Raw genomic sequence first — 25,734 nt, 5'->3', positions numbered from 1 at the left:
GCTGAGGCGGCGCACGAGACAGGGGCGCGGAGGGCTTCAGGGCGAAGCGGCAGCGGCGGGGCGGACGAGCCCACAATGCAGCTTCCCCCGCGCCCCCCGCCCCCCAGCGACTGCGGAGAATGAGAGCCTCCGGCTGCCGATAGCAGCCGGAGAATAAACCCCGATGATCTAGGGCTGATCCCGCGCCCGCTACCATGTCGGTGGCTTTCGCGTCCGCCCGGCCGAGAGGCAAAGGCGAGGTCACGCAGCAAACCATCCAGAAGGTGGGCTGGGGGCCCCGGGCTGGCCCGGGAGCCGCTGGGTGCGGGCGGGCGCCCGGCCGGGTCGAGGGTAGCCGGCGGACGCGGGGCGCGAACAAAGCCGGGGCGCAGGCGACCGCAGCGACCCCGCCGGGGCCCCGCGCGCGCTTAGCCGCCGACGTGCGCCAGCTTGGGCGGGGGCGAGCGTGGGTCGTGAGCAGGGCGCGGGGCGGCCCGCGGGGTGGTGTCGGCGGATCCAAGCCGGGAATGACCCTGGGCCACGCCGGGCACGGTGGGGACCCGCCGCTTTCGGGACCAGGGGCCGCGGGCAGGGGCGCAGGGTGGCGGAACAGACTGCCCAAGGGGTGGTGTCCGAAAGATGCTGCTCGCGGGATGGTATCCTCGGATCCAACCCGGGATCGACTGCGGGCCGCACGGGCACAGTGGTGACTCACCATCTTTGGGGCCACAGTCCATGGGCAGGGGTGCAGGGCGGTGGGACCAGGCGCCCACCGAGTGGTGTCCGCCGGCCACCCCGCGCGCACAGGGGATCCGCTTCGCTGGCGAAAGCGGTGGCGCTGCGTGGTGGGCGGCCCTGGCCCCTACGCGCACCTTGACTGGTTGAGGGGCGCACGGGGCGACAGGAATAGGTCCCAGCAGCCGGCCCCTACCGCCCCCGTAAGTGCTGGGACTCGGAGGCACAAAGGGGCGCATCCAGAGGGTGGGACGCAGTTCAGCAGCCCCGCAGCCCTTCGAGGAGCGCGCTACACCCCGGGGCCGACCTGCCGGCCAGATCATGCTGCCCTTATTCGCGTGTCAAATTGTCTTTCAGTGTGACACTTAGCTAGCCTCTCAACTAACAGAAACTTTACACATTCGCTTTACAGCCTTGCCCACGTTCTTTAAGTTCGGCCTTGTGGTTTTCTAGAGATAACCTTCCCGTTGGTTTGGGAGCACCTTTAATAAAGCCTTAAGTTGTGAAAATGAAGATTTCAGTTTTCCTACTGTTTTTCCTTAGAAGATAAGCTCAGAAGAAAGAAGAGTGTTAGTCATTGCCGCTTGAATTTTTTTGGTGTTTTTGACAGCTGTGTTACTTTCTTTTCTAACCTGCGGTCCTCTGCAGTATGCCTTGGTTTCTGTGAGCCTGTTTTTCCCCTGAAGGGATTCACTTCAATGGCCGCGGCCCTTCTTCCTTGATGACCTGCGGGGACCTGGTGGACTTCTCCTCAGCCCCTTGACTGTTTGAGACGACTTTTGCCGTGACTGGTTTTGACAAACGAGGAGCCTCATAAATGCTAAATGGGGAAGAGAGGACTTAAGAAGCAGGAGAAATACAGGTTTAAAAGTAGAGCATTCTTATTTGTTTGGTTAACCCTTATGGGGTGCTCACTGGCCTTATTCTAAGGGCTTTGCAGGTCTCAACTCGTTTAATGTCTCGAGTTACTATCGTCCCCATTTTACAGATCAGGAGACAGGTATAGGGAGGCTGCGTGCCTGCTGGTACACGGTAGAGCCAGGAGTCACACCTGGACAGCAGCTCCAGGGTCTTCCCTGACAGTGACACTCCGTGTCAGACTCTTGGTTGGGCAGAGAATCAAGCATGTGACCCAGACGCACATGTTGGCAGCCCAAGGGGCTCTGAGGACCCTGGGTTTTGGAGTTAAGTGTGACGAGTGCAGTCACTGTTCCTGAAGCTGCCTTGGCGTCAGCATTCATCCAGTTGTTTGCACTTTGCAAGTCTCTAGGCAGAAGTGTGTGTTTGAGCACTGCTCCCAAACATCAGATCAGAAAGACTGCATCGCAGGGCAGGTCTGCATGCTGACCGTTGGGGATGGGTCTTCGGCTTAGGCTGTCATCTGGTTTGACCTTTTAGGGCTAGCGGTCTGTGTAGTCACCTTAGTGTTTTCTCAGTGTATATACGCAGAGCTCTCTTAACTGGTATTCTGAGAGGGCATCAGAGATACATGTTCTGCACTCATATGAGCTGTGTCCACAGTATGTGCTCATGCTCAGAGCGTTGAGAAAAAGCCAGGGATTCCTTGGAAGCCTACTTGGTAGTGAGACAGCAGGGAGTATGCTCTTGTCCTTAGAGTATGTTTGGACAGGAGCTTGCCAGGCAAACTCCTACTCAACCTTCAAGGCCTCACTGAAATGCCCCTTCCTTGTGCACCCTTGGCAGTCATGTGGTAAGTGCAGCATTTTGACATGTCACTTGGGCTCCCAAGTTTTGTGTTGCTGACCCGTTCTTGTTGTGTCCCCAGGCTGGCACAGTGTCAGTGCCTAGCATGTGCTGGAACATCTGTGACCCTGATTCCATCAGTCAAGTGTTTGGGATAGGCAGTAGTAGTCACTTCCTACAGCTGTCATAACAGATTACCACAAACAGGGTCATTTAAAACAGCTGCCATTAATTTTCTTACAGTTCCAAGGGCTGGAAACCCAAAGCCATTGTGTTGGCAGTGTTGCTTCCTTTCTGGGGTTCCGAGGCAGGATCTATTCCAGGCTTTTCTCTTGAGTTTCTGGTGATTGCTGGTGGGCCTTGGAGCTCCTTGGCCTGCAGATGCATAATCCTGACCTCTGCCTCCATCTTCACCTGGCCCCCTTCCTATGTGTTTGCGTCCAATCTCCCTCTTCTCATGAGGACACCAGGTGTGGGATTTAAGGTCTAGCCTAATCCTTCCCTGTTGGCTCAGATGGTAAAGAATCCACCAGCAATGCAGGAGACCTGAGGTCAATCCTGGGTCAAGAAGATCCCCTGTAGAAGGGAATGGCAACCCACTCCAGTACTTTTGCCTGGAGAATCCCATGGACAGAGGAGCCTGATGGACTACACTCCATGGGGTCACAAAAAGTCAGACGTGACTGAGCAACTAACACATTAATCCATGTGACCTCAAATATAAGTTGACTACTTTCCCAAGGCCCCAGTTTCCAAATAAGGCCATGGTCCCAGATACTGGGAGATAGGACTTGACCAGGTTATTTTGAGGGACACAGTTCAACTCCTAAAGGAGGACACTTGCGGCAGAGGCATATCAGAAAAGGAGGACCAAAGAGTGGGGATAGGAAGGGTCTCAAAGGTTGAGAGTCACCATTGGTCCCACCTGTGGTCTGCAGGGAGTAGAGCAGGTGTTGTTCAGTGGCTCAGTCATGTCCGACTCTTTGTGACCCCGTGGACAGCAGCACGCCAGACTTCCCTGTCCTTCACCATCTCCCAGAGTTTGCTCAAGCTCATGTCTGTTGAGTCGATGATGCCATCCAACCGTCTCATCCTCTGTTGCTGCCTTCTCTGCCTGCCTTCAGTCTTTCCCAGCATCAAGGTCTTTTCCAATGAGATGGCTCTTCACATCAGGCACCAAAACTGGCGGGGCTAGAAGGGCCAGCCTGATTAGGGGTGCCTCAGTCATGCACTCAGTGGTCTTGCTTGCAGTGACCAAGCGTAGTGTGAGGGCAGGTGAGAACCATGGGGAACATGATTTGACCAGAGGGTCTGACCTGGAGGTGGGCAGTGTCCCCAGGAAAAGCCAGTGACTCTGTACCTGGCCAGCTGACCTATAGGCCAGGACCCGCCCTGAACTGCCCTTTCCGGCTGGGGACCCAAGACCATGCTCTGGATGTCACTGGTGGGGGTTGGGGTGCTGCTGTCTCTGCAGCCTGTGTGGCTGGGCTGGGGCATGTTGGAGGGGACCTTGACTGCTTTGCCTTGGCCGACGTGTAGGTGCCTCCTTGCTGCTTGGCACATAGTAGTTGCTTAATAAATGGGAATTTTATCATCACTGTTTATATTGGTTTCCTTAGCTTGTTTCCTCAGCTGAAGAGCAGGGATAGCATCTTGTCCCTTTGCACCCGAGCCCCTTGTGTTGGGGAGACAGGCTCCGTGGAGCTTATGGAGGGGTGGGCAGTTGTGTGTTTGCTGATGCAGGTCAGGCACAGAAGAGAGACCAGCAGGGTGGCTGCCCGGCCCCAAGGACCTCTGTGCCCCGGGGCAGGGTGGGGGCACAGGGGTAAGGGGTGACCCATTGTCGGGGGAGGGTGCCCTGTACTCTCTCAGACCTGAAACTTGCCTTAAAAATGTAGGCTAATTCATGGGGGAGGTAGATTGGCCATTTTAAAATTCGCAACTGAGAGGGTCTTGGGGACTCGGAGCCTCCTGTGAGCTTTGCTGTTGATCATCTCAGGCAGTAATTACTGAAAGCACTTTCTCCTCAGTGAGCAGAGGCCTGGGAAGGGTCTCCTGGGGTGGAAGTGGTGGTGTCCCCTCACTGTGGTCTCTGGGACCAGCCCTGGGTGGGGAGGCAGGGTGCTGCCCCTGAGCGCACTTGAACCTGCGCTGTGGAGGCTCTGAGTGCAGCCCCCACCCAGCCTCTGCCCTTCTGCCCAGGCACTGCCCCAACCCAGGTGTTGTCCTGGGAGCCCCCTGGTGGAGGATGGAAGCCTCTGGATAAAGTACAGGCCACACACCCCCCACCCCTCTGCAAGCCCGCCTCCTCAGGGCTGTCTCTTGCAGAGCCTGGAGGTGGAGGGAGGGGGAGGCAGCCAGGGGCCCTCCGACATTCACTCACAGGTGTCCCCACTGTGCCCTGCCCGGGGCCCCGGCCCTCTGCCCCAGCCTGCTCCCCGGGCCGGCAGGCCCTGTGCTGGCAGTTGGATGACAGCATCCATGCAGTCCCCAGGCTCTGAGTAGAAGCCACCCTCCCACCCCCGCAGTGAGGGGATCTAGTTCTTGTGTCCGCAACTGGCAGGGCCTGGGCAACGTCGGGCCAGTCTGGACCGCCTCATCTGTGGCAGGCACCATGACTGTGTGCCCTGCTGCGTGAACATGGCAGGAGTCAGAAGGCCCCAGGGCAAAGATGCTATATGTTTGTGCAGCTGAGGCTCCTGAAATGTGGCCCCAACCCCTTGGTCAGCACGGCTTCTGAGCAGATGGATGACTGCGCTGGGACTGCAGGGCTGGTGGATGGGCAGTGGGCCGTGGGGTCTGCAGTGAGGGTGGAGCTATGGCAGCTCACAGCCCAGCGCCCCCTACCCCAACTTCCACCCCCAGGCCTCGGGTCCCTTGTTTTAAGGAAGATGACATGGTTGGATCCTTTCAACTGCACTTGTGGTAACACGTGATCACCTGATACAGGAAGGCAAGCCACCTTGTAAGTAAGTGATGGTCTCAGCCTTTTGATGGTATTCTTGACATTGAGCAAAAGCGATGAGTAGATCCTGAAGGGCAGGTGATCCCAAACTGCAGGAGTCCAGGGTCCTGTAAAGAAGGAAGGGAGCCAGGCTCACAGGGGCAGAGTGACAGTGACTGAATAATGTGGGGGCCCCACATCCTTGAGGAGGATGGACATATGTTTGCAGCTGCGTGCATGTTAACATGGATCACAACAAACTGGAAAATTATTAAAGAGATGGGAATACCAGATCACCTTACCTGCCTCCTGAGAAATCTGTATGAAGGACAAGAAGCAACAGTTAGAACAAGACATGGAACAACGGACTGGCTCCAAATTGGGAAAGGAATACATCAAGGCTGTATATTGTCACCCTGCTTATTTAACTTATATGCGGAGTACATCATGAGAAATGCTGAGCTGGATGAAGCACAAGCTGGAATCAAGACTTCTGGGAGAAATATCAATAACCTCAGAAATGCAGATGATACCAACCTTATAACAGAAAGTGAAGAGGAACTAAAGAGCCTCTTGATGAGGTAAAAGAGGAGAGTGAAAAAGCTGGCTTAAAACTCAGCACTCAAAAAACTGAGATCATGGCATTCATCCCATTACTTCATGGCAAATAGATCAGATTTTACTTACTTGGGCTCCAAAATTACTGAGGACAGTGAAGTCACTGCAGCCATGAAATAGAAAGATGCTTCCTCCTTGGGAGAAAAGCTATGACAAACCTGGACAGTGTATTAAAAAGCAGAGATACCACTTTGCTAATAAAGGTCAGTATAGTGAAAGCTATGGTTTTTCCAGTAGTCATGTACAGATGTGAGAGTTGCACCATAAAGAAAGCTGAGCACCAAAGAATTGATGCTTTTGAATTGTAGTCTGGAGAAGACTGTTTGGAGTACCTTGGACATCAAGGAAATCAACGCAGTCAATCCTAAAGGATATCAACCCTGAATATTCATTGGAAGGACTGATGCTGAAGGTGAAGCTCCAGTACTTTAGCCACCTGATGTGAAGAGCCAACTCACTGGAAAAGACCCTAATGCTGAGAAAGATAGAAGACAGGAGAAGGGGATGACAGAAGATGAGATGGTTGGATGTCATCATCGACTCAATGGACATGAGTTTGAGCAAACTCCAGGAGATGGTGAAGGACAAGAAAGCCTGGCATGCTACACTCCATGGGGTTGCAAAGAATTTGACACAACTGAGCCACTGAACAACCACAACCATGTTAACATGCCTTACCATGTCCTTAGAGTCTGAACACACGTGTCAGACACGGAGGGAGGACCACAGGGCGGGGCCAGCCCTCCCAAGGACACCATAGGAGTAAGGTTTGGGGTTTTTGAAACCCACACATCCCATTCACAGATTCACCCATCAGGCAGATGTTTGTTGGAAGGGCTCCTGTCAGCATTCATCGGCAGGGTCTGTGGCCTGGGGGCTCCTAGTTATCCTCTGGGGTGGCGGGTGGCAGCTGCCTGTGTGCTGGCGGGAAGGAGCCCTGATGGGTTAGCAAAATGTCTGCCCTGAGAACCATGGTGGGAGGGGGGTCAGCCACCCGGGGATGCTTACCCAGCTCTCCAGTAGTCCCTCCCACAGCTCAGGTGGCTCCCAGGAGTTATCACATGGAGTTGATCCCACGTGTGCAGGCATGCACTGTGGTCTCTTTTGTAGCCACAGAAGCCCGAGTACCATGTGTTTGTTTTGTGGAATTCTCTGGTGCTTAGGAAACAACGAGGGGGGGCCTTTGTGGCTGAGACAGGGACGGTGGGAGACCAGCGGGACGGAAATGTTCCCCCTGTGTCACAATGGGGACAGGGAGATGCTTCCAGAACAGCCGAGGTTGGCTGGAGTGGCAGCCGAGGGTGGGGGTTTGGAGACCCACCCTCCCCCTGGGCCCACCTGTACTTCAGCACATCCGTGAATTTCTTCCCATTTCGTGGGCACAGCCTTTGTTAATTACAAGAACAGGCACAAGGACATTGTGAAGGGTCTTTCTGCCCATTGTGGGGTGACCTGATCCCCCCTCGGCAGCAAGTTTCAGAGCCTCCAGGCCCCTCTGTGCCCCTATTCCAGGGTTCCCTGATGGCTCCAGTCCCTGTACCCCACCCTCTTGTGGGCTCTAGGACCCCTAGTCCCTCCCCTTCACAAATTTCTGATATCCTCAATCCCTCACCCACCTAGTCAGGACCCCACGTGTGGTGTCAGCAGCCCCTGAGCCAGCCCTGCCTCATCACCTGTGTCCTCACCTCCAGGCAGCCCCATGGGCAGCAGAGTCCCAGGTCAGTCACCACCTCCCTGGAAGCCAGGTCCAGTCCCTGGTAAAGCCTGTGGTGGATTGTCACAGAAACAGCAGCTGAGTGGGGCCACCCCAGCTCTGAGCCTGTGTTCCCACCCCCACGGTGGCCCCAGGCTTTGCTTCACGGTACTCTGACCACTGAAACAGCGGCCAGCACCACAGAGGCTTGATGAGACCTGTGCTCTCCGGCTACCCACTGGGGCCTGAGACCACCAGGGTGACCACATGCCAAGGAGGCCCCACCGATGGCAGAGCGGAGGCCAGGAGAGACCTGTGGCAGACCTCCCCGACAGCCCCAAATCATGAGAACTAAGAAGCCGCTGTTTTCACCATAGGGCATGGGGACATTTGTGACACACAACAGGTAACAGCTGTGCCCTGTGTCCCATGAACTTGGTCACATTGGCCTTTGCAGTCCATCCAGGCTGCGGTTCAGCAGGTCCCTCTCTGCTGGGCATAGGCCTCCCCCTCCCCCAGCCGCTCCATGGTTCTCCATCTCCACCACATCCTCTTCTGCACGTTCCTAAAACTTCTGCCTCTGCTTTCGGATGTGCCCTGCTCTACCGCACCTTTGCCTGGGCCGTCCCTGCCACTCAGGCTGCCCTACCTCCAACTCCACCTGTGTGTTCCTGGTCGGCTTTCCAACCATGGCTCAGGCATCATTGCTGAGTGCTCCTGGATCCCTGCTGTCAAGATCACAGTTGACACACAGCCGCCTTGTGGCACCAAGCAGATATGTGCCCGTGGCCGACTCGCCCTGACTCCAGCCACCTACTGCCCACTCCATCGCAAGCAAGGGTGGGGTCTGGCCACCTCCTTGTCACGCTTGCCTGGGTCTAGGATAGGCCTTCAGAGATGGGATCTCACCATCGCTTGGCAGTCGTGGCCCTCAATGCTGAGCACCAGCTTCTCCAAATGGTGTTGCCACCTTCTCTACTGTCTACCCCAGGATTCTCGCCTCCAGAGGCCCTGGGCCACGCCTGGCACTTGGGTTTCAGCTCTTATACTTCATGAGTCTCCAGCTCTTTTCTCTGTGACATCACCTGCCCCATCCCCCTGAACCTATGAAAAACCAGGCTTCCCAAGAGGGCAGAGAGCAAGGGGCATGCCCTCTGGTGCAGGAAGACACAGGATCTCCTGTGAGAAAGCTCAGAAGACAGCAATAAATATGTGAAATAGATTGTTAATCCCCCGTCAGTGTAAGTGTTGTCATTATTTTTCAACTTTGTATTAAGGATACACACTTTTTAGACGCACACTTGGTAGAGAAAGGGGCTTCCCAGGTGGCACTAGTGGTAAAGAACGCCCCTGCCAGTGCAGGAGATGCCTGAGACAAGCGTTTGATCCCTGGGTCAGGAAGATCCCCTGAAGCAGGAGATGGCAACCCATTCCAGTATTCTTGCCTGAAGAAGTCCATGGACTGAGAAGCCTGGGGGGAGGCAACAGTCCATAGGGTTGCAAAGAGTCAGACACAACTGAAGCGACTTAGCATGGGCACACTGGTTGGAAAAAGAACAAGTGAACCCCTGGACCCACCCAGCCCCGGCAGTCCCAGACTCTTTAAAATTACCTTTTACACAAAGTTGTAAATCATTTATACTCTAATATAAAATGAAAAAAATTTAAAAAGAAAAAGTTAAATAAAAATTTTTAAGATCAAAAAAAAAGCTTAAAGATAATAGAATCATCTTTTAAATGGTAACAGTAACAGATGCCTCTCTTAGAAATTTTAATAAACACATATAGGGAATAAGAAGGAGCTGATTCACAGATAACCACCACATAGTTGGCAGGATATGAACCTGCTCAGGGCGACCCCAATGGATTTCCAGTCGATCAGAAAATATCAGGGCTTCCCTGACAGCTCAGTTGGTAAAGAATCCACCTGCAATGCAGGAGACCCTGGTTCAGTTCCTGGGTTGGGAAGATCCGCTGGAGAAGGGATAGGCTACCCGCTCCAGTATTCTTGTGCTTCCCTGGTAGCTCAGCTGGTAAAGAATCTGCCTGCAATTTGGGAGACCTGGGTTAGATCCCTGGGTTGGAAAGATCCCCTGGAGAAGGGAAAGGCTACCCACTCCAGTATTCTGGCCTGGAGAATTCCATGAACTATATAGTCCATGGGGTCACAAAGAGTCGGACATGACTGAGGTGACTTTCACTTTCATAGGAAATAAAATCTGTTTGTAATCTCCAATCCGGAGTGAGCCAGGGTTTCCCTCTGGTCATTTACTTCTTGTTTTAAGGTTAGATTTTACACTCATCAAAACCACATCTGCACATAAAGAATCAAATCGTGCTGTGGGGCTTGTATTAGAAATTCAGGGTCATTCTTCCACCCCCATGCTGGTTTCCACCTCCCAGCAGCACCGCTTGCCCTCACCATTGCTAAACCAAGTGGCTGCTGCTTGAATGATTTTAGCTTTGAGCATTGTCTGTTGACTCAGTCCACTCGTAGCCTGGAGGCTGAAAGTCTGAGACGAAGGTGGTGGCAGATTTGATGCCCAGCGAGGACCTGCCCCCTGATTTGTGGATGGCCTCCTTCTTGCCGTCTTCATCCCAGAGGAAGCTCTGGTGTTTTCTTCTTCTCACCAGGGCAGTGATCGCATTATGGGGGCTCTACCCCCATGACTTTATCCAAACCTGAACACCTCCCAAAGGTACTGCCTCCAGACGCCATCACATTGGGAGTTAGGGCTTCAACACAGGAGTTTTAGGGGGACAGCAGATATTCAGTCCCTAACATTTGCTCTCACATGAAGATGACGGCAAAGGGGGTCATGGCTCGTTTTCATGCTCCCTCTTCCACCACACACAAGTGCTCCTATTGCCCCAGGATGGCCCCCTGGTGGTTGATCCGCCTCTGGTTGTGGTAGTGTAAATGTTCCATGCACAATCTTGTGTGTGATCATTTTGCTGTCCAGTCTTTTTTTTTCCCCTGGAGTTGGCAATCTCACTTTCTTTTAAATCGTCTCTCACTACTTTATCCTAGACTTTCTCCGTCATGGAAAGCTCAGCTCAGGTAATCTGTCAAGTCCATGGTCTCAGGGCTACTCTTCTTGGACCTCTCTGGGTCTCCCTCCACCGTGGTCCCCATTCTTTAGGCCTCTGTGTTGGTCTTCCCCTTTTGCCATTTGCTCCCTTGTTTTATGGGACCACATCATTTTACAGATTCCTGAAAAAAGGTTTGTGGGACATGAACCTTTAAAAGAATTCCCATATTCTCTTCCCCCTGATTTCCCCAAGTTAACATGTTGCCTCATTTGCTCTCTCCTCCTCTCTCTGCCCCCCTGCCCTGTGTATAAATATTATTTTTGCCAGAATCATTTGAGATTTGCAAACTGACTTTTACTCCCAAATGTCCAAGCACCACTATCTAAAGACAAAGACATAACCACAGAACAGAGATGGAAATGTGGGAGCTGACATGGACACAGGACTGTTATCTGGTCTGTAGACCTAATTCTAATTCGCCATTTATGCCAAAAATGTGCTTCAGAGGAAAAGAAAATCCCAAGTCATGTGTATTCGGTTTCCCAGTAAGGAATTCTTCTTCTATCTTCGCCTTTAAAACTTTGACATTTTGAAGATTATGGGTCAGTTGCACTCAATAGGGCTTCTGTGGCGGCTCAGATGGTAAAGAATCCACCTGCAGTGCAGGAGACCCGGATTCGATTCCTGGGTTGGGAAGATCCTCTGGAGGAGGGAATGTCAACTCACGTTAGTATTCTTGCCTGGAGAATCCTGTGGACAGAGGAGCCTGGCGGGCTACAGTCCATGGGGTCACAAAGAGTCAGATACAAGTAACACAGACACACTGCACTCAATTACGGTGGAAGACGCCTTTTCCTGTTCGTGCTAAGAAAGTGTATTAAGTCTCCCTGGGGATCGGGTTGTTGCTCCCCAGCATATTTTGGGATTGCCTCATTTCTTCTCAGAAGCTCCCCTTCAGCATCCAGTTATCTCTCCTGAGAAGACACACCTCAGGACCAGGTGGTCCCTCCTCTGGCAGGCACTGTCAGGATTAGGTCATCACCTCTATAAGTCTCCCAGGCAATTGGTCATCTCTCTTCAGAAAGTCTCCCTAAGGATCAGGTAATCCGTCTCACAACGTATACCTCAGGATCAGGTCATTCTTCCTCTGACAGAGTCTCTTAGGACTCATAAGCTCCCTCAGATAATATGCCTCAGGATGTCTCCAATCCTCAGGAAGGCTCCCTTCAGGTGGGCTGATCCCTCCTGAGAGTGCTTCCCTCAGGATTGAGTCACCCCTCCTTTGAAAGACTCCCCATTGGCTCATTTCTCGTCCAAAAGTCTCCCTCAGGGCCAAATAATTCGCCTCAGAAGGTCTCCCTCTGGATCCAGTCATCCCTCCTCACAAAGTCTCCCACAGGATCGGATCATTCCTCTTGCAAGTCTCCCTAAGGATCAGATCATCTCTCCTCCAAAGGCTTACCCAGGATCAGGTCGTCACTCCACAGGAACTGTTTCAAAGATCAGGTCTTTCCTCCTCAGAAGATCTCTGTCAGAACTGAGTCATCCCACCTCAGGAAGTCTCTCCCTGGGTCTGATTATCCTCATCAGAAGGTCTCCTGGATCAGATCATTCCTGCTCTGAAAGTCTCCCTGAGGATCCAGTCATCCCTCCTGAGACTGTATCCCTCAGGATCCCGACACTCGTCCTCAGATAGTCTCCCTCAGGGTTAGGTCATCCTTGCTCAGAGTCTCCCTGAGGATCAGGTCATTCCTCCCCCAAAATCTCCCTCAGGTCATTCTCTTCAGAAAGTCTCCCTGGAAATTGGGTAATCCCTCTTCAGAAATCCTTTTCATGGATCAGGCTGTCTCTCCTTAGGGAATCTCTGTCTGATTTGGGACGTTCCTCTTCAGGAAGTCTCCCTTAGGATTGGGCCATCTCCCCTCAGGAGTGTCATCCACCTCAGGATCAGGTCATCCCTCCTCAGAACGTCTCAGTCAGAACTGGGTCATCTACCTTGGGGAAGTCTCTCCCAGGGTCTGATTATTCTCAGAAAGTCTCCTTCAGCGATTTCCCAGGTGGGCCACTGGCTAAGAGTCCACCTGCCAATGCAGGAGACATGGGTTTGATCCCTGATCCAGGAAGATGGAGCTGCTAAGCCTGTGAGATGCAACAACAGATGCAGTGGCCTCCGTTAAGAAGCCCATTTCTTTGCAACCCCATGGACTGCAATGCACCAGGCTTTCCTGTCCTTCACTATCCCGGAGTTTGCTCAAACTCATGTCCATTTAGTGGGTGATGCTATCTAACCATCTCGTCCTCTGCCTCCCTCTTTTGACTTCTATCTTTCCCAGTATCTGGGTCTTTTCCAATGAGTCAGCTCTTCTCATCGAGTAACCAAAGCATAGGAGCTTCAGCTTCAGCATCAGTCTTTCCAATGAATATTCAGGGTTGATTTCCTTTCGGACTGACTGGTTTGATCTCCCTGCTATCACAGGGACTCTCGTGAGTCTTTTCTAGCACCACAGTTAGAAAGCATCAGCCTTCTTCATGAGCCTTCTTTGGTGCTCAGCCTTCTTCATGGTCCAATTCACACATCCATACATGACTACTGGAAAAACCATAGCTCTGCCTATACAGAGCTTTGTCGGCAAAGTGATGTCTTTGCTTTTTAATACACTGTCTAGGTTTGTCATAGTTTTCCTTCCAAGGAGCAAATGTCTTTTCATTTCATGGCTGCAGTCACCGTACACAGTGATTTTAGAGCCCAAGAAAATAAAATCTGTCACTGCTGCTACTTTTTCCTCTTCTGCTTTCCATGAAGTGAGACAGTACCTTGTTTTTTAAAAATTCTAACAGTGTAACATTTTCTCATAGTTATGAGAACTACAAAAATGTTCGTAACAGCTGGTTAACGTCTCAACCTATGGTTTTCCTGTCATTGCTCGTTATCCCAACATTGAGCACTTAGCATCCCCCCTTTTCTGAGCAGACAGGAAGGATGCTGAAATGGATTTATGGTTCATATGAAGCATGTGACTTTGGGAGAGGATTCTTGCCTGGCATCAGGAGCCTAGGAGGTAGAGCCTGGGGTGCCTTTTAGGGGCAGCTCTGAGAGGGAGAGGACATGGCCTTCTGTGGTTGTTTTCCTTTCTTAATTAATCTGGGAAAGACTTCCTGGGCAAATGGCAGGGATGCCCAGTCCCCGTCGGTCTAATAGCCTGCCTGCGCTGGGCTCCGCAGGCAGCCCCGGCCCACAGCGCCCCCTTGTGGCTCCCCATCTCGGGTCCGCCCCTCCGCCGGCGTGGGAATGGCAGAATTTGGCGCATCATCTCTAGGGTGGGGTAAACAGCCCAGCAAAGAGGAGGAGGTTGTAACTAAAAAAGCCAAGCAAGAGAAACCAAGCCCAAAGGCTCAAGGGATGAGCAGGGAGGGCGAGACACTCAGTGCTTGGGTTCCCCATCTCTGCCCCACGTCCTGATGGGAAGTGTCCACTCAGGGCCTTCTGGTCGGTCTCTGGGAGCCCCTCCCACTCTCCCACGCAGTGACCTTTTCTGCAGTCTCTGTCGCCTCCTGGTCTCCAAGGCTGCCCCAGGTGCTGTCCCCAAGTGGGGGCATTCTGGAGAATGCCTCCCCTAGGCATCCCCCCGACACGGCCATTACTTGTGGGTCTCACATTCTCCAGATTCCAGTCCACCCTCAAGGACCCTGGAAAACAGGTCCTGCAGGCTGTGGGTTTTCCTCTGCAGACTGACAACCTGGGACCTGTCTGGGTGGGGCCGGGTGTGATGGACCCTGGCCCTGCGGGGCTGCTGGCTTGGCCCAGGGATGTGGAAAGTGCTGGGCCCTGGTGGCTCGGGCCGTGAGGGGGCAGCTCTGCTGATGGCACCACTGGGCCTCATGAGCTGTGGGATGGTACCCTTGAGCCCCCTGAAAGACCACCTGAAAACACACCATGTTCCCACGCTCACGTCTGCTTCTCCTTCAGATGCTGGACGAGAACCATCACCTGATCCAATGCATCCTGGACTATCAGAGCAAGGGCAAGACGGCCGAGTGCACCCAGTGAGTGGCCACACCGCCTGCACCCCTCCCAGCTGCCTCAGGCTCGGTGGCCTGAGAGAGTGGGGCCTCGGGGTCAGCCAAGCTGCTGAGTCGGCTCCCCCTGGGTGGCTCCCCACGGAGAGGTGGGCGGGTTTGGAGGGAAATGCGAGTGTAGGGGAGAGCGGACCACTGTGGGGCCCAGGACTGGGTGCAGAGGGGGCTCACGAGCTGCTCTCATAGATGCTGTTGCCTCTTTGAGGGCTGGGGTATCAAGTGAGCCCAGTGCCAGGGTCCACCGACGAGGCTAGCCCCCTGGCAGACCCTCCTGTGTCTCCCTGGCCCCCACATCCCTCTGACTCACCTCCACCTCCATCCTCTGAACAGACTCAGTGGTACCAGGTCAGGGTATCCCTCCCCACCCCTGGCCCTTTCGGGATTGCAGAGCCATGCCACCTGCGCGTTCCCAACCCCAGGGCTTGGCTGCAGGGCTGGGCAGGCTCCTCCCCTCACCTACGCCTCCGCCTGCAGGTACCAGCAGATCCTACACCGGAACCTGGTCTACCTGGCCACGATCGCAGACTCCAACCAGAACATGCAGTCTTTGCTGCCTGCCGTGAGTGCCCACCAAGGCTGGGGGAGGGGGAGGTATAGACACCATTGGTCCAAAGCTACAGGGCTGCTCTCTGGTTCAGATCTGGGAGATGAGGGTGCCCAGATAGGTAGGGGGTCACTTGGAAGCTCCATCTTCAGTCCTGTGACCAGAGGTGGGCCTGGGGGTGGAGGAGGAGCAGGGTGCCTGGCAGCCTGATACTATAGCACAGGACAGGCTGTGCAAGGGCTCAGGGCTACCAGAGAGACCAAGGCGGGTGGGGAAGGGTGTGGAAAAGGTGAGCTGGATGCAACTGGGGCTGGTGAAGCAACTCCCTGAGTCCCAGGAATGGGGGGGTCCAGCTTTGAACCTCAAAGTGTGTGTTGAAAAGCTCGAGGAACACTTGGAGTAGCGTTTTTGTCTTGGCCTGAGCTGTCCAGCTATATGAGAGCGGTGGTCTGTCTTAGAGACATTTGCTAGGCAGCCAGCAAATGTGGCTGCAGGTCTTGGGGTGGCTGAGTCCCTGGATGAGATGGTCTAGAGGCCATTCTCCGCATTAACCCTCCTCCTGGTGACCTTCCTGTTGCCACAGCCACCAACGCAGAGCATGACGCTGGGCCCGGGAGGGCTGTCCCAGAGCGGCTCAGCCCAGGGCCTGCACTCGCAGGGTAGCCTCAGCGATGCCATCGGGGCCGGCCTGCCACCCTCCTCCCTCATGCAGGCCCAGATCGGCAACGGTGAGCGGCCCCGGCGTGTCGGGCTCGGGTTGGTTCTGGGAAGCAAGTGGGTCACCGACTGGGCTCCCGAGTGGCTGGTGCTGCTGTGGCGACCCCCTCTTCCCGGAGGCCCTGCTGTGGGCACACGTGCGCGGGTGACACGGAGTGGGGGTGTAGGGCCCTTGTTGCAGCCCCAGATTGGCTGTGACCCTGCAGATCGGCGCATGTCACCTGGTCACCTGAGTGCACAGGTGTCCTGTCCTTGGGTTGAAAGTCGGTAGCAGCCACTGGGACGGTTGATTCATGTGATGGGAAGCAGGCCATTTCCTTCTCTGGTTGCGTCCTTCTCTGGTTGCTGACCGCGATCAGCCTCCCCCTCTGCACAGTCACCTGAAGGAAACTTGCGGGGGATGTCTTTCAGAGCCGGTCTTCTGTGGGTTTCACACCCCCTCACCCCCCACAGGTCCAAACCACGTGTCCCTGCAGCAGACGGCACAGAGCACGCTGCCCACCACCTCCATGAGTATGTCGGGCAGTGGCCATGGCTCGGGGCCCGGCTACAGCCACTCGGGCCCTGCCTCTCAGAGTGTACCCCTGCAGAGCCAGGGCGCCATCAGCAACTACGTGTCCCGGGCCAACATCAACATGCAGTCCAACCCAGGTACCGCCGTGCTCGGCCCATGGCCCTTCCTCTGGCAGCTCCCTGAGGGGTGGGGCTGGTGGGTACAGGCCCGGTGAGTAGGGGGCTTGGCTGCTCCCACGGCAGCTTCAGGGGAGGCTCTGAAGGGTGGTGGCATGCCCCCCCAACCCTGTGCTGGGAGGACAGGGAAGGGCTCCCACAGGCAGAAGGCATGCAGGGCATGCTGAGGGGTGGCAGGAGCCCAGCCTGACAGCTTGGGGCCTTGAGCACTCAGGAAGCACTGGGTCCAAACTGGGGTGCCCAGTGAGTTTCAAAGCTTAGAGCAGAAACAGAAGGTGTGAAATTACTCCTTGCTTCTCATTATGTTAATTACATACTGAGAACAACCTATTTGGGATATATTGAGTCAAATAAAATGTTGCTGAAATAGATTTTACCTGTTTCTTTTCATTCCATGATGTGGCTCACATACCTTGTGCTGGACAGTGTTGCCTGGAGGGTCCCGAGCAGGGGGGAAGGAAAGGACAGGCAGGCAGGGCCCCCCAGGGCCCTTTGAGGCTACCATCTGGGGAGGGCAGGGCAACAGGCTTCTCTGGGACCAGGGGGTGGGGGCCGCGTTTCACATTTTATGAGTCACCCAAAGGCACTTTGGCAGGAAGAGTGATGTGGCCCCATTGGGGGGGCCTTGTGGAAGCCGCAGCCTGGAGTGAGGGTGCAGGCTGGTCTGGGGGTGGGGAGGCACCACCTGGGAACTGCTTGGGTTACTGGGGTCTGTCGTGTTTCCCAGTGTCCATGATGCACCAGCAGGCAGCCTCGTCTCACTACAGCGCGGCGCAGGGCGGAAGCCAGCACTACCAGGGCCAGTCCATGGCCATGATGGGCCAGAGTGGGCAGGGGGGTGGCGTGATGGGGCAGCGGCCCATGGCGCCCTACCGGCCCTCCCAGCAAGGTGAGGCCGCCCTCGGTACAGGGAACCAGTGCGGGGAGGGCCATTGTGGGAAGCCCGGCTCCTGGGGGCTGGACATGCGGCAGGGCCCCGGGTCCCTTGGGTGGGCCTGTGGGGTGTCCTCTGAGTGGGCCCGTCTGGGAGGTTCTGGGGCTCAGGGAGGTGACATCAGCACTGTCCCCCCAGGCTCGTCCCAGCAGTACTTGGGCCAGGAGGAGTACTACGGCGGTGAGCAGTATGGCCACGGCCAGGCTGCTTCGGAGCCCATGAGCCAGCAGTACTACCCCGATGGTGAGGCCCACTTCCTTGGCATCTGTCTGCACTCCCCAGTTGTTCCCAGTTCAGTCCCAGCACCCCCGCCAGCAAAGCACCCAGAGTCCCCTTTGAGGGTGGGGGCTGGTCTCTGCTGAGAGAAGCTTCTGGCACTGGGCTCCCTGGGGCTGGGGGCACAGTCCTCTGAATGGATGGACACAAATATCCGAAGGATGGATATGAGCTCGTGGTGAAGTGCCTTCAGGAAGGTAATGAACCTGAGCCAACTGTATGTCTCGTAACAGTCACCTCCCAGCTGCTCAGTTACACCTTCTGCAGGTTATTTTCCTTTTCCCTGTCACCGTTCCAGCATCTTTAAAATCAGGATTTGTGGAGATGCCTTAAAGTGACTGCAGAGGACAGGTGGGATTTGGGGAGGACCCCATGCAGGGATGTGTGACCAGGTCAGGCAGTGGGCAGTGGGGAGGTGGCCAAGATCAGAGGGGTCACACACTCCAATGGGAGTCGGTGACGGGATGGTGACCACATAGCAACGTTAAGAGCTAACGGACACGTGTGTGTCGGACATGGGGCACCAAGTATGCTCTGTAAACCTTGGCTTGTTGGCCCCAGGAGCAGGTAGCCATCTGCACTTTAAAGGAACCTTGGCTGCCAGACAGCAGGAAGAGCCCCCACAGGCTCAATCCAGGACACGGGACCCACATCCAGGGGCACGCCATCCCGACCTGATGGCTGAGTCCATGTGGTCTTCCCCGGGTCTGGGAAGCCAGGACCTCTGCTGACTGCTAGGTGCCCCATTTCCTTGCAGGACACGGCGACTACGCCTACCAGCCGGCATCCTACACAGAGCAGAGCTACGACCGGTCGTTTGAGGACTCCACGCAGCACTACTACGAGGGCGGTAAGGCAGCTGGCTGTGAGCTCCAGGCCTAATGTGCACAGGGCCTGCAGAAATGGGGTGGGTGCCGATAAAGCCGCCAAGGTGATGGCACCAAGCTGGCCCTGGAAAGGACTTCCTGCTGCCCAGGAAACCCTGAGAGGAGAGGGGCCACTAATAAGCTCATGGGTGATGGCATCCAGGGCCCCCAGTCTGCTGGTCAGGAGTGGGGACAATGTCAGGGCTGCCAGTGGCCCAGGAAAGAAAAGACAGATGATACGAGTGGAACGAGTGACTAGAAAATGTGACTTTTGAGGTGACCTGTTTTTAATTGTAAAAACACATAATGTTACCATTTTAGCCATTTTAAGTGCACACTCCAGCGGCACTAAGCACGTGCGCGTTGTACCATCACAGCGTCGTCCCTAGAGCCTTCGTCTTCCTGAACTGACCATCTGTCCCCAGTAAACACTACCTCCGTTTCCCCACCCTCTCCAGGAAAGCTGGGCTCAGCCTCCACCTCAGGAAGAGCCCCCACGCTGCTCACCAGGGCGGGCTTGTCGAAGTCTCAAGTGCAGTCTGTACCCTCTCTTTGGGCTACAACCACTCACCCTCCATAATTGATGAGGACTTTGCTAAAACGTCCAGTGACTTCTTTTAGGGCAGGTGTGGCAGACGGCATGGTTTCCTCCTGGGTCTGGAAATGTTTTGTTCCACCTGGTTAGTGACCCCCGCACAGGACCACACACGGTACTGGCCACGCCTCAGTGGGTGGCCTGCCTGGTCTTTTTTAGGTTGGGAGGTGGGGTGTTTCTTTCAGAGGAGTGGTCTGTGCCCTGAGAAAGGCAGGGGTGTTGGGTGGGGGTGATTAGGGGTGGCTTGAAGCCGACATAAAGAACTTTCCCATAATTAGCTTTGTCCCCCAAGGGAATGAGGAACCTCAAGAGACACAGGTGGCTGGTCCTGGTTTTGTTCACAGGAGGCAGGCGCCCTGCAGGTTCCCTGGAGTGAGAGGGCCAAGAAGTGGTCCGGGGCACAGCAAACCCAGATGGGTGGGACAGGGTTGCTGTCGGGGCCACTGCAGAGCCCTCCATGGAAACTTTGACGTCCCACTGGCATTTTCTCTCCATGAGGTTTGCAGGAGCAGAGGCTGGACACAGCCAGTGTCCACTGTAGCATGTCCAGGGCACCACTGTGGCAGGTCCCCTGGGTCATACCAGGTGTGCAGCACCAGAGTGTCTGGATGCTGCCTTCTGTGTAAAACAATGAGTGCTAAGAGCACACCCACCCACCATAAACAGACGAGAAATACTGGAGACAGCGATCGAAGTGACTTGGGGCTGATAAGGTCAGGCTGGGCGGGTGGACTGGGTTTGCTTTTAGATTTCAAATTGCATCAATGCATCCGTCCATTTAGAAGTCAAACTTCGAAATAGTAAACATTATTGGCTGTTGTTGAAAATCAAAGTGCTAACCCTGTGGCTGTGCAGATCTGCCCCCCGACCCCCAGTCCTCGGGTCGATTCTCAGTTTCTCCCGATGGCAGTGGTGACTGTGGGTGGGCATTCGGTGCCACTCAGGCCCCGAGGCTCATCTGTGCTTGACAAGGTTTTATAGACAAGTCACCATCATGGGTTTGTTCCTTTGTTTTGTGGCCACATTCCTGCCACATTTATTAACACCAGCCTCTTCTTTAACCAATGAGTGTTTCCTTTTTTCATGGCCACGTCATAGGCTGTCGCAATATTCTTAAAGATAGAAACAAATGAAAAGGAGCAGAAAAACAAGGGAAGTTGTCGTCTCTGCCCCAGTGGTGGGAAAGCCCCGGGTTGTTCCAGGAAGGGCAGAATCTGGGCTCCCTGGCTCTGCTGCTCCCACAAGACCCTCTTGAGAACTCCTCAGGCATGTTCAAAGAGTCCTGCCTCTTGTTTCAGAGTTGTCCAAACCAGCCCATCTTCCCCTGGGGTTTGGCCCTGGATCAAGGGAAGGTTTTTCTGGGTGCATGAGAGCTGCGCTGCGTTCTCACTCACTGCACACCTGCTGTGTCCAGGCCTCAGCAGCTGCTGCTGTGAATTAGCCCCTTTACCTGTTGCCACAGAAGGAGAACAGGGACTGTAAGACATGAGAACATGCAGATGGGCCCAGAAACTCTGCAGCCCTGGAGAAACCTGCCAAGTCTCTGATGCACTTCTCAGGAAACACAAGGACAGTGAACCCACATCTCCACCAGTTGCTGACACCTCCTTGGCCATCGGCTGTCCCATTGGCCATTATTGCTGGGACCGGCCATGGTTGTGAGGAGGGAGCAGAGGTCGTGTTTCCTTAGATGGTGATCAATCAGAAAGACCGAGGAAAGATTTCCCTGGTGGTCCAGTGGCTAAAACTCCGCACTCCCAGTGCAGGAGACACGGGTTCGTTCCCTGGTCAAGGGACTAGATCCCACCTGCCACAACTAAAGATCCCACATGCCACAGCACAGCTGAGCTGGCTCAGCCAAATAAGAAACAGATAATTTTTTTAAAAGACCCACAGGCTCCTCAGAGCCCACCTTGGAGAAGAGTTTGCCCATATTACAGAGTGTGTTCCTTTTCTTTGTGTGCAGCTGGAAATGGACTTCCTAGTGGGGTTTTAAGCCTTTCCACATGAATTTGCTCTCAATAAAGCTGTTATTTTTAAATGTACATTATCAGGATCCCAGTTTTTAAATACTTACAATTTATAACTCCTAGAAGAGGCAAGTTATTTACAACTGGAAAAATAATGTAGAAAAATGGGTTATTTGGATTCCATTGTTCATAACCTGGCCTCTTGTCATGGTGCCTCTGTCTCTTACTTCCAGAATATGTTTTGAATAAAGAACAAAAACAAAACAACAAACAGCTCTCCTTTCTGGGCAGGCTGTTTACTGGCTCTCTGATGCCACAGAGGAGTAAACACTCCTGGGCCCCCGGCCTTCAGCTGCTCCTGCTAGAGGGTGGGGTCTTATGCAAAGTAGGACCCGACATACTGTAAGTTAAAGGGCAGGCACTGTGGTGTTGAAGAGCAAAGCCCTATTTGAAAGAAAACAATGAAACTAGGCTTAAATTGGTCTTTGTATAAAGGCAGTATGAAAACTGAATGGAATTTAATCTCTACACCAATCTGAAACTCTTGTGACCTGCGTTAGGAAGACTTTGTAGAAATATTTTTAATTTTTATTGATTTTTAAAATTTTATTTAAATATAGTTGATTGACAGAGTTGTGTTTCAGGTGTTCAGCAAAGTGATTCAGTTATACATATATACATATATTTACATATGTACTTTTCTTAGGTTCTTTTCCATTGCAGGTGTAGGATTTTTAAATGGTTGTTAACACTCGCTCTTAACCCTTGATAACTATTTGTTCATATGCTTACCACTCTCTCAACTTTTACTGTGAGCTTTCTTCCAAAAATGAGGCTTTTAGCATGGGTGCTGGCTGGCTAGTTAAGAGTCTTGAAAATGAGAATTAAGGCATTTTCTTTGGGAAAAAAAAGAAAAAATGAACCTAAAACATCTCTGGGACTATACCCACATATAGATGAAGAACACAGAGGCAAATTTCTACATCTTTTCTTCCATGAAGTCAGAGGAAAAAACACATTACAGGTCTGAACTGGCTTGCACATTTGCCTGTAAAACGAAATTGCACTGAAACGTGTGGGGTCCCTTTGAACTCTGAGAGTCACACAGCCTTTCCCTGTGTGTGTGTCCAGATCTCCTTCTTATAGGAACACTGGATTAGGGCCCAGCCTGATCCAGTATGGCTTCCCCTTAACAATTACATCTGCAAAGACCCTCTTTCCAAATAAGGCCACAGGTCCCCGGGGTCAGGACCTCAAAGCCCTGGTATCAGGCTTTGTTTTAACTGCAATAGTCTTTTCATTTTGGCCATATATTTGTATTTCTATCAGATAGTAAGAGAGAAGTATAGTAAAATAATTTGTATTGTTGTGGAAAAGAAAAGGTACTGGAGCAATAGAGTCAATCTATGGAACCCAAAGCAGCCCAAACCTTGGGGGACAATGGAGCTGCCATTGCTCCCTGGAAACAAGTTCATGTCTACTTCCCGCTGCAGGAAACTCACAGTACAGCCAGCAGCAGACAGGGTACCAGCAGGGAACAGCCCAGCAGCAGACATACTCCCAACAGCAGTACCCCAACCAGCAGAGCTACCCTGGACAACAGCAAGGCTACGGTAAGGCGGTGGGGGTTGCAGGAACGTGGTCATTCAATGGGTGCCTGCGCACATCTTATTTTGAAACAGCTGTAGGTTTCCAGAAAAGCTATGGGGAAAGCTGATGGTTCCCCGTAGCTAACCTCTTCTATTCCCAGTGCCCCATGGTCACAGATAAGAAACCAGCGCTGGTGTGTGGCCGTGGACTGAACCCACTTTCTTCAGATCTCATGGGCCTACCTGCATGTCCTTTCCTGTCCTGGACTGTCCGGGGTTCCACAACTCCTTGGGTTGCAAGTTGCTCGCACTTTCCTTGTCTTTCCTGACCTTGGCACTTTGAAGAGGGCTAGGCAGGCACTTTGTAGACCCTCCATCAGGCTGGGTTTGTCTGGATTCTAAAAAAAAGACCATGGTGGGGAAGTGCCTTCATATCCCCTCCCATGGATGTGACTTGCCTCTACTGAGGCTGACTGTGGTCATGTGGCCCATGGCGCCTGCCAGGCCTTCCCACTGCCCCACTCCCTCCATCCCCTCCTTCAGACTGTGGTGTCACTGGGTCCATCCCCACCTGAGGGGGCATCATCCACATAGATTGTCCAGGAAGTCTTCTCCAGGGAAGATAGGTGTCTTCTCCCCTGTTCACTTAGTTATTAATCATATATTTCTATTGGTAGGTGCTCATAGGTACTGATGTTACACATTGGCTTATAATCCAAACTTCTTTATTTTATGGTTCAAGCTGTCTCAGCCCTGCCTCTCAGGAGCTTGGGTTGGTGCCCATGCCCCTTGGACGTGCCCCCTGCTTTTGGCTTTGGGCATGTGCTTCTTTCTGGGACCACAGCATTTCCCCTGTCCCAGGCCTTGAAGCAGCTGGTTTTGGAAAAACCCCTCAGCCTTTGTCAATTCCGCCTTCCCTGTCCACTTAGGCTTCGAGGCACCATCATTGTCTTGCCTGTGTTCTCGCCATTTGCTGCACATTTAACTCGTGTTTACAGTAATAACTGTGACTGTGTAGACTGGTCCAAGAAGCAGGTCTAGCGCTCTGACAGCGGCCCCCAGTCCCCGTCTGGATGTGGGGGAGGCATAGCTGGAGCCATGGGGGCATAGCAGGTTTGGCCGCCAGCTGTGGTGCTTTCACTACTCAGGTTTAATGTGGTAGAAAAATGGGTGCTGATGTCTCAGGGGCTCCCCCAGTAGCTCAGCTGTAAAGAATCCACCTGTAATGCAGGAGCCACAGTAGATGCAGGTTAGATCCCTGGGTCAGGGAGAATCCTTGGAAGAGGACATGGCAACCCACTCCAATATTCTTGCCTGGAGAATCCCATGAACAGAGGAGCCTGGTGGGCTACATTCCATGGGGTTGCAAAGAGTCAGACACGACTGAATTAGCAGGAATGCATGTCTCAGGGGCTTGGGAGGACCTGTGGGAGAGGGTGCGGGGGGTGATCTCACGATCCTGCTGTGTTCTAGGACCTGCCCAGGGTGCCCCCTCACAGTACTCCAGCTACCAGCAGGGACAAGGCCAGCAGTACGGAAGCTACCGTGCATCTCAGACGGGCCCATCCGCCCAGCAGCAGCGGCCTTATGGCTACGAGCAGGCAAGCCTTCTGCCCGTTTCCAGACCCACACCCCGCCTTGTGCATCACATGTGACAAAGGTTTCCCCTATGGCCATGAGGAATAATAAAATGGGACAGGCTGGCTCCCCAGGTTCCTCCGGAACATGAATTCTCTGAGCCTCTAAGGTTTTTAAAAATTGCCACTTCAGTCAGACACAGCTGGCTGTTTGTGTCCTAAACTCGCCCAGAGTCTCGTCCTTTCACACCTCGGATGTTTCCCTCATGCCTGGCAGTGGCAGTGTCTGTTGTGTGCCTGCAGGTTATGGCACCTAGGCAGATTGTAGAGCTTGCATCTTGCCTGTCACAGTTGGACCTGTCTCGGGCAGGAGCAGGGTGGTAGGTGGGAGGAGATGGGTCCTGGGCACTCTGGAGTCTCCTTGGAGGATAGTCCCAGGCAAGAGGTGACTATCCATCAGTGACTATGTGGTAGGTCAGAGGCACCAACGACCATTTACGTGGCTAATAAAACCTTAAGGCACTGTGTGGATTAGGGATGTTTTTCTCTTGGTACCTGAATAGGTAAGGTCCTGTATCTCATTATTTAAATACTTCTCACTCTGCTCCCTAAAGAGAGATAAAGAATGAGCCAGTTATACATAGAGAACGAGTTTTCAACAAGAAGTAAACAAGCCCAGGGCAGAGTTATTAGGGAAGCAAACCTTTTTGGCTTTTGGAACATTCCGGTGAGCATGTAGGAAGAGGTGCCAAGGGGAGTGTACCTGGGGAGCCCATCCCAAACCTGCTCACAGCAGGGTCAGGTGGGGATGTGACGGGGGTACCTGGCCCAGGCCCAGTGCGGTCAGCTGCTGTGTGACCACATGGACCAACCTCTTCCACCCACTGACCTAAATCAGTCTCTCAGCCTGGATGGTGGCTTCCAGAACATCAGCTACCCACCTGCCTCATGGACACAGGCTGAGGCATTTGGTCGCTGGCCAACCATGCCCCATCCACCTCTCACCCTGGGTGTGGGCTGAGGTGGGATCTGTCTCATCCTCAGGTGTGAACCCTCTCACGCAGGCCTGTCGGAGTATAATCTGTATCTTGCTCTCTTGCAGGGCCAGTACGGAAATTACCAGCAGTGAAGGACCCGTGTCTATGAGGAATCCTGAGGTGGCATGTCCGCCCAGGATGGACAGGCCAGTGACA

The 25,734-nt window shown here is 53.6% G+C and overlaps 1 protein-coding gene across 1 annotated transcript; it reads left to right on the top strand.

Annotated features, from left to right (window-relative positions):
• The first annotated feature begins 194 nt into the window (after positions 1-194).
• Positions 195-25,670, top strand: SS18L1 (SS18L1 subunit of BAF chromatin remodeling complex). Its single transcript, XM_068987683.1, has 11 exons — positions 195-263; positions 14,674-14,750; positions 15,258-15,342; positions 15,911-16,055; positions 16,498-16,695; positions 17,462-17,623; positions 17,807-17,911; positions 18,702-18,794; positions 22,869-22,988; positions 24,438-24,565; positions 25,644-25,670. The coding sequence occupies exons 1-11, from the start codon at positions 195-197 to the stop codon at positions 25,668-25,670; spliced, it is 1,209 nt and encodes a 402-aa protein (XP_068843784.1).
• The last annotated feature ends 64 nt before the right edge of the window (positions 25,671-25,734 follow it).

The sequence above is a fragment of the Capricornis sumatraensis genome, chromosome 15 (assembly GCF_032405125.1).
Source record: "Capricornis sumatraensis isolate serow.1 chromosome 15, serow.2, whole genome shotgun sequence".
Taxonomy (NCBI): domain Eukaryota; kingdom Metazoa; phylum Chordata; class Mammalia; order Artiodactyla; family Bovidae; genus Capricornis; species Capricornis sumatraensis.
Note: the sequence above shows the minus strand (reverse complement) of the source record. Positions and strands in the feature narration are given on the sequence as shown.

Coding starts and splice junctions, on each gene's coding strand:
- SS18L1 (XM_068987683.1), top strand. CDS start 195: ATGTCGGTGGCTTTCGCGTCCGCCCGGCCGAGAGGCAAAGGCGAGGTC. Junction 264..14,673: donor CGCAGCAAACCATCCAGAAG/GTGGGCTGGGGG, acceptor CTTCTCCTTCAG/ATGCTGGACGAGAACCATCA. Junction 18,795..22,868: donor GCAGCACTACTACGAGGGCG/GTAAGGCAGCTG, acceptor TTCCCGCTGCAG/GAAACTCACAGTACAGCCAG.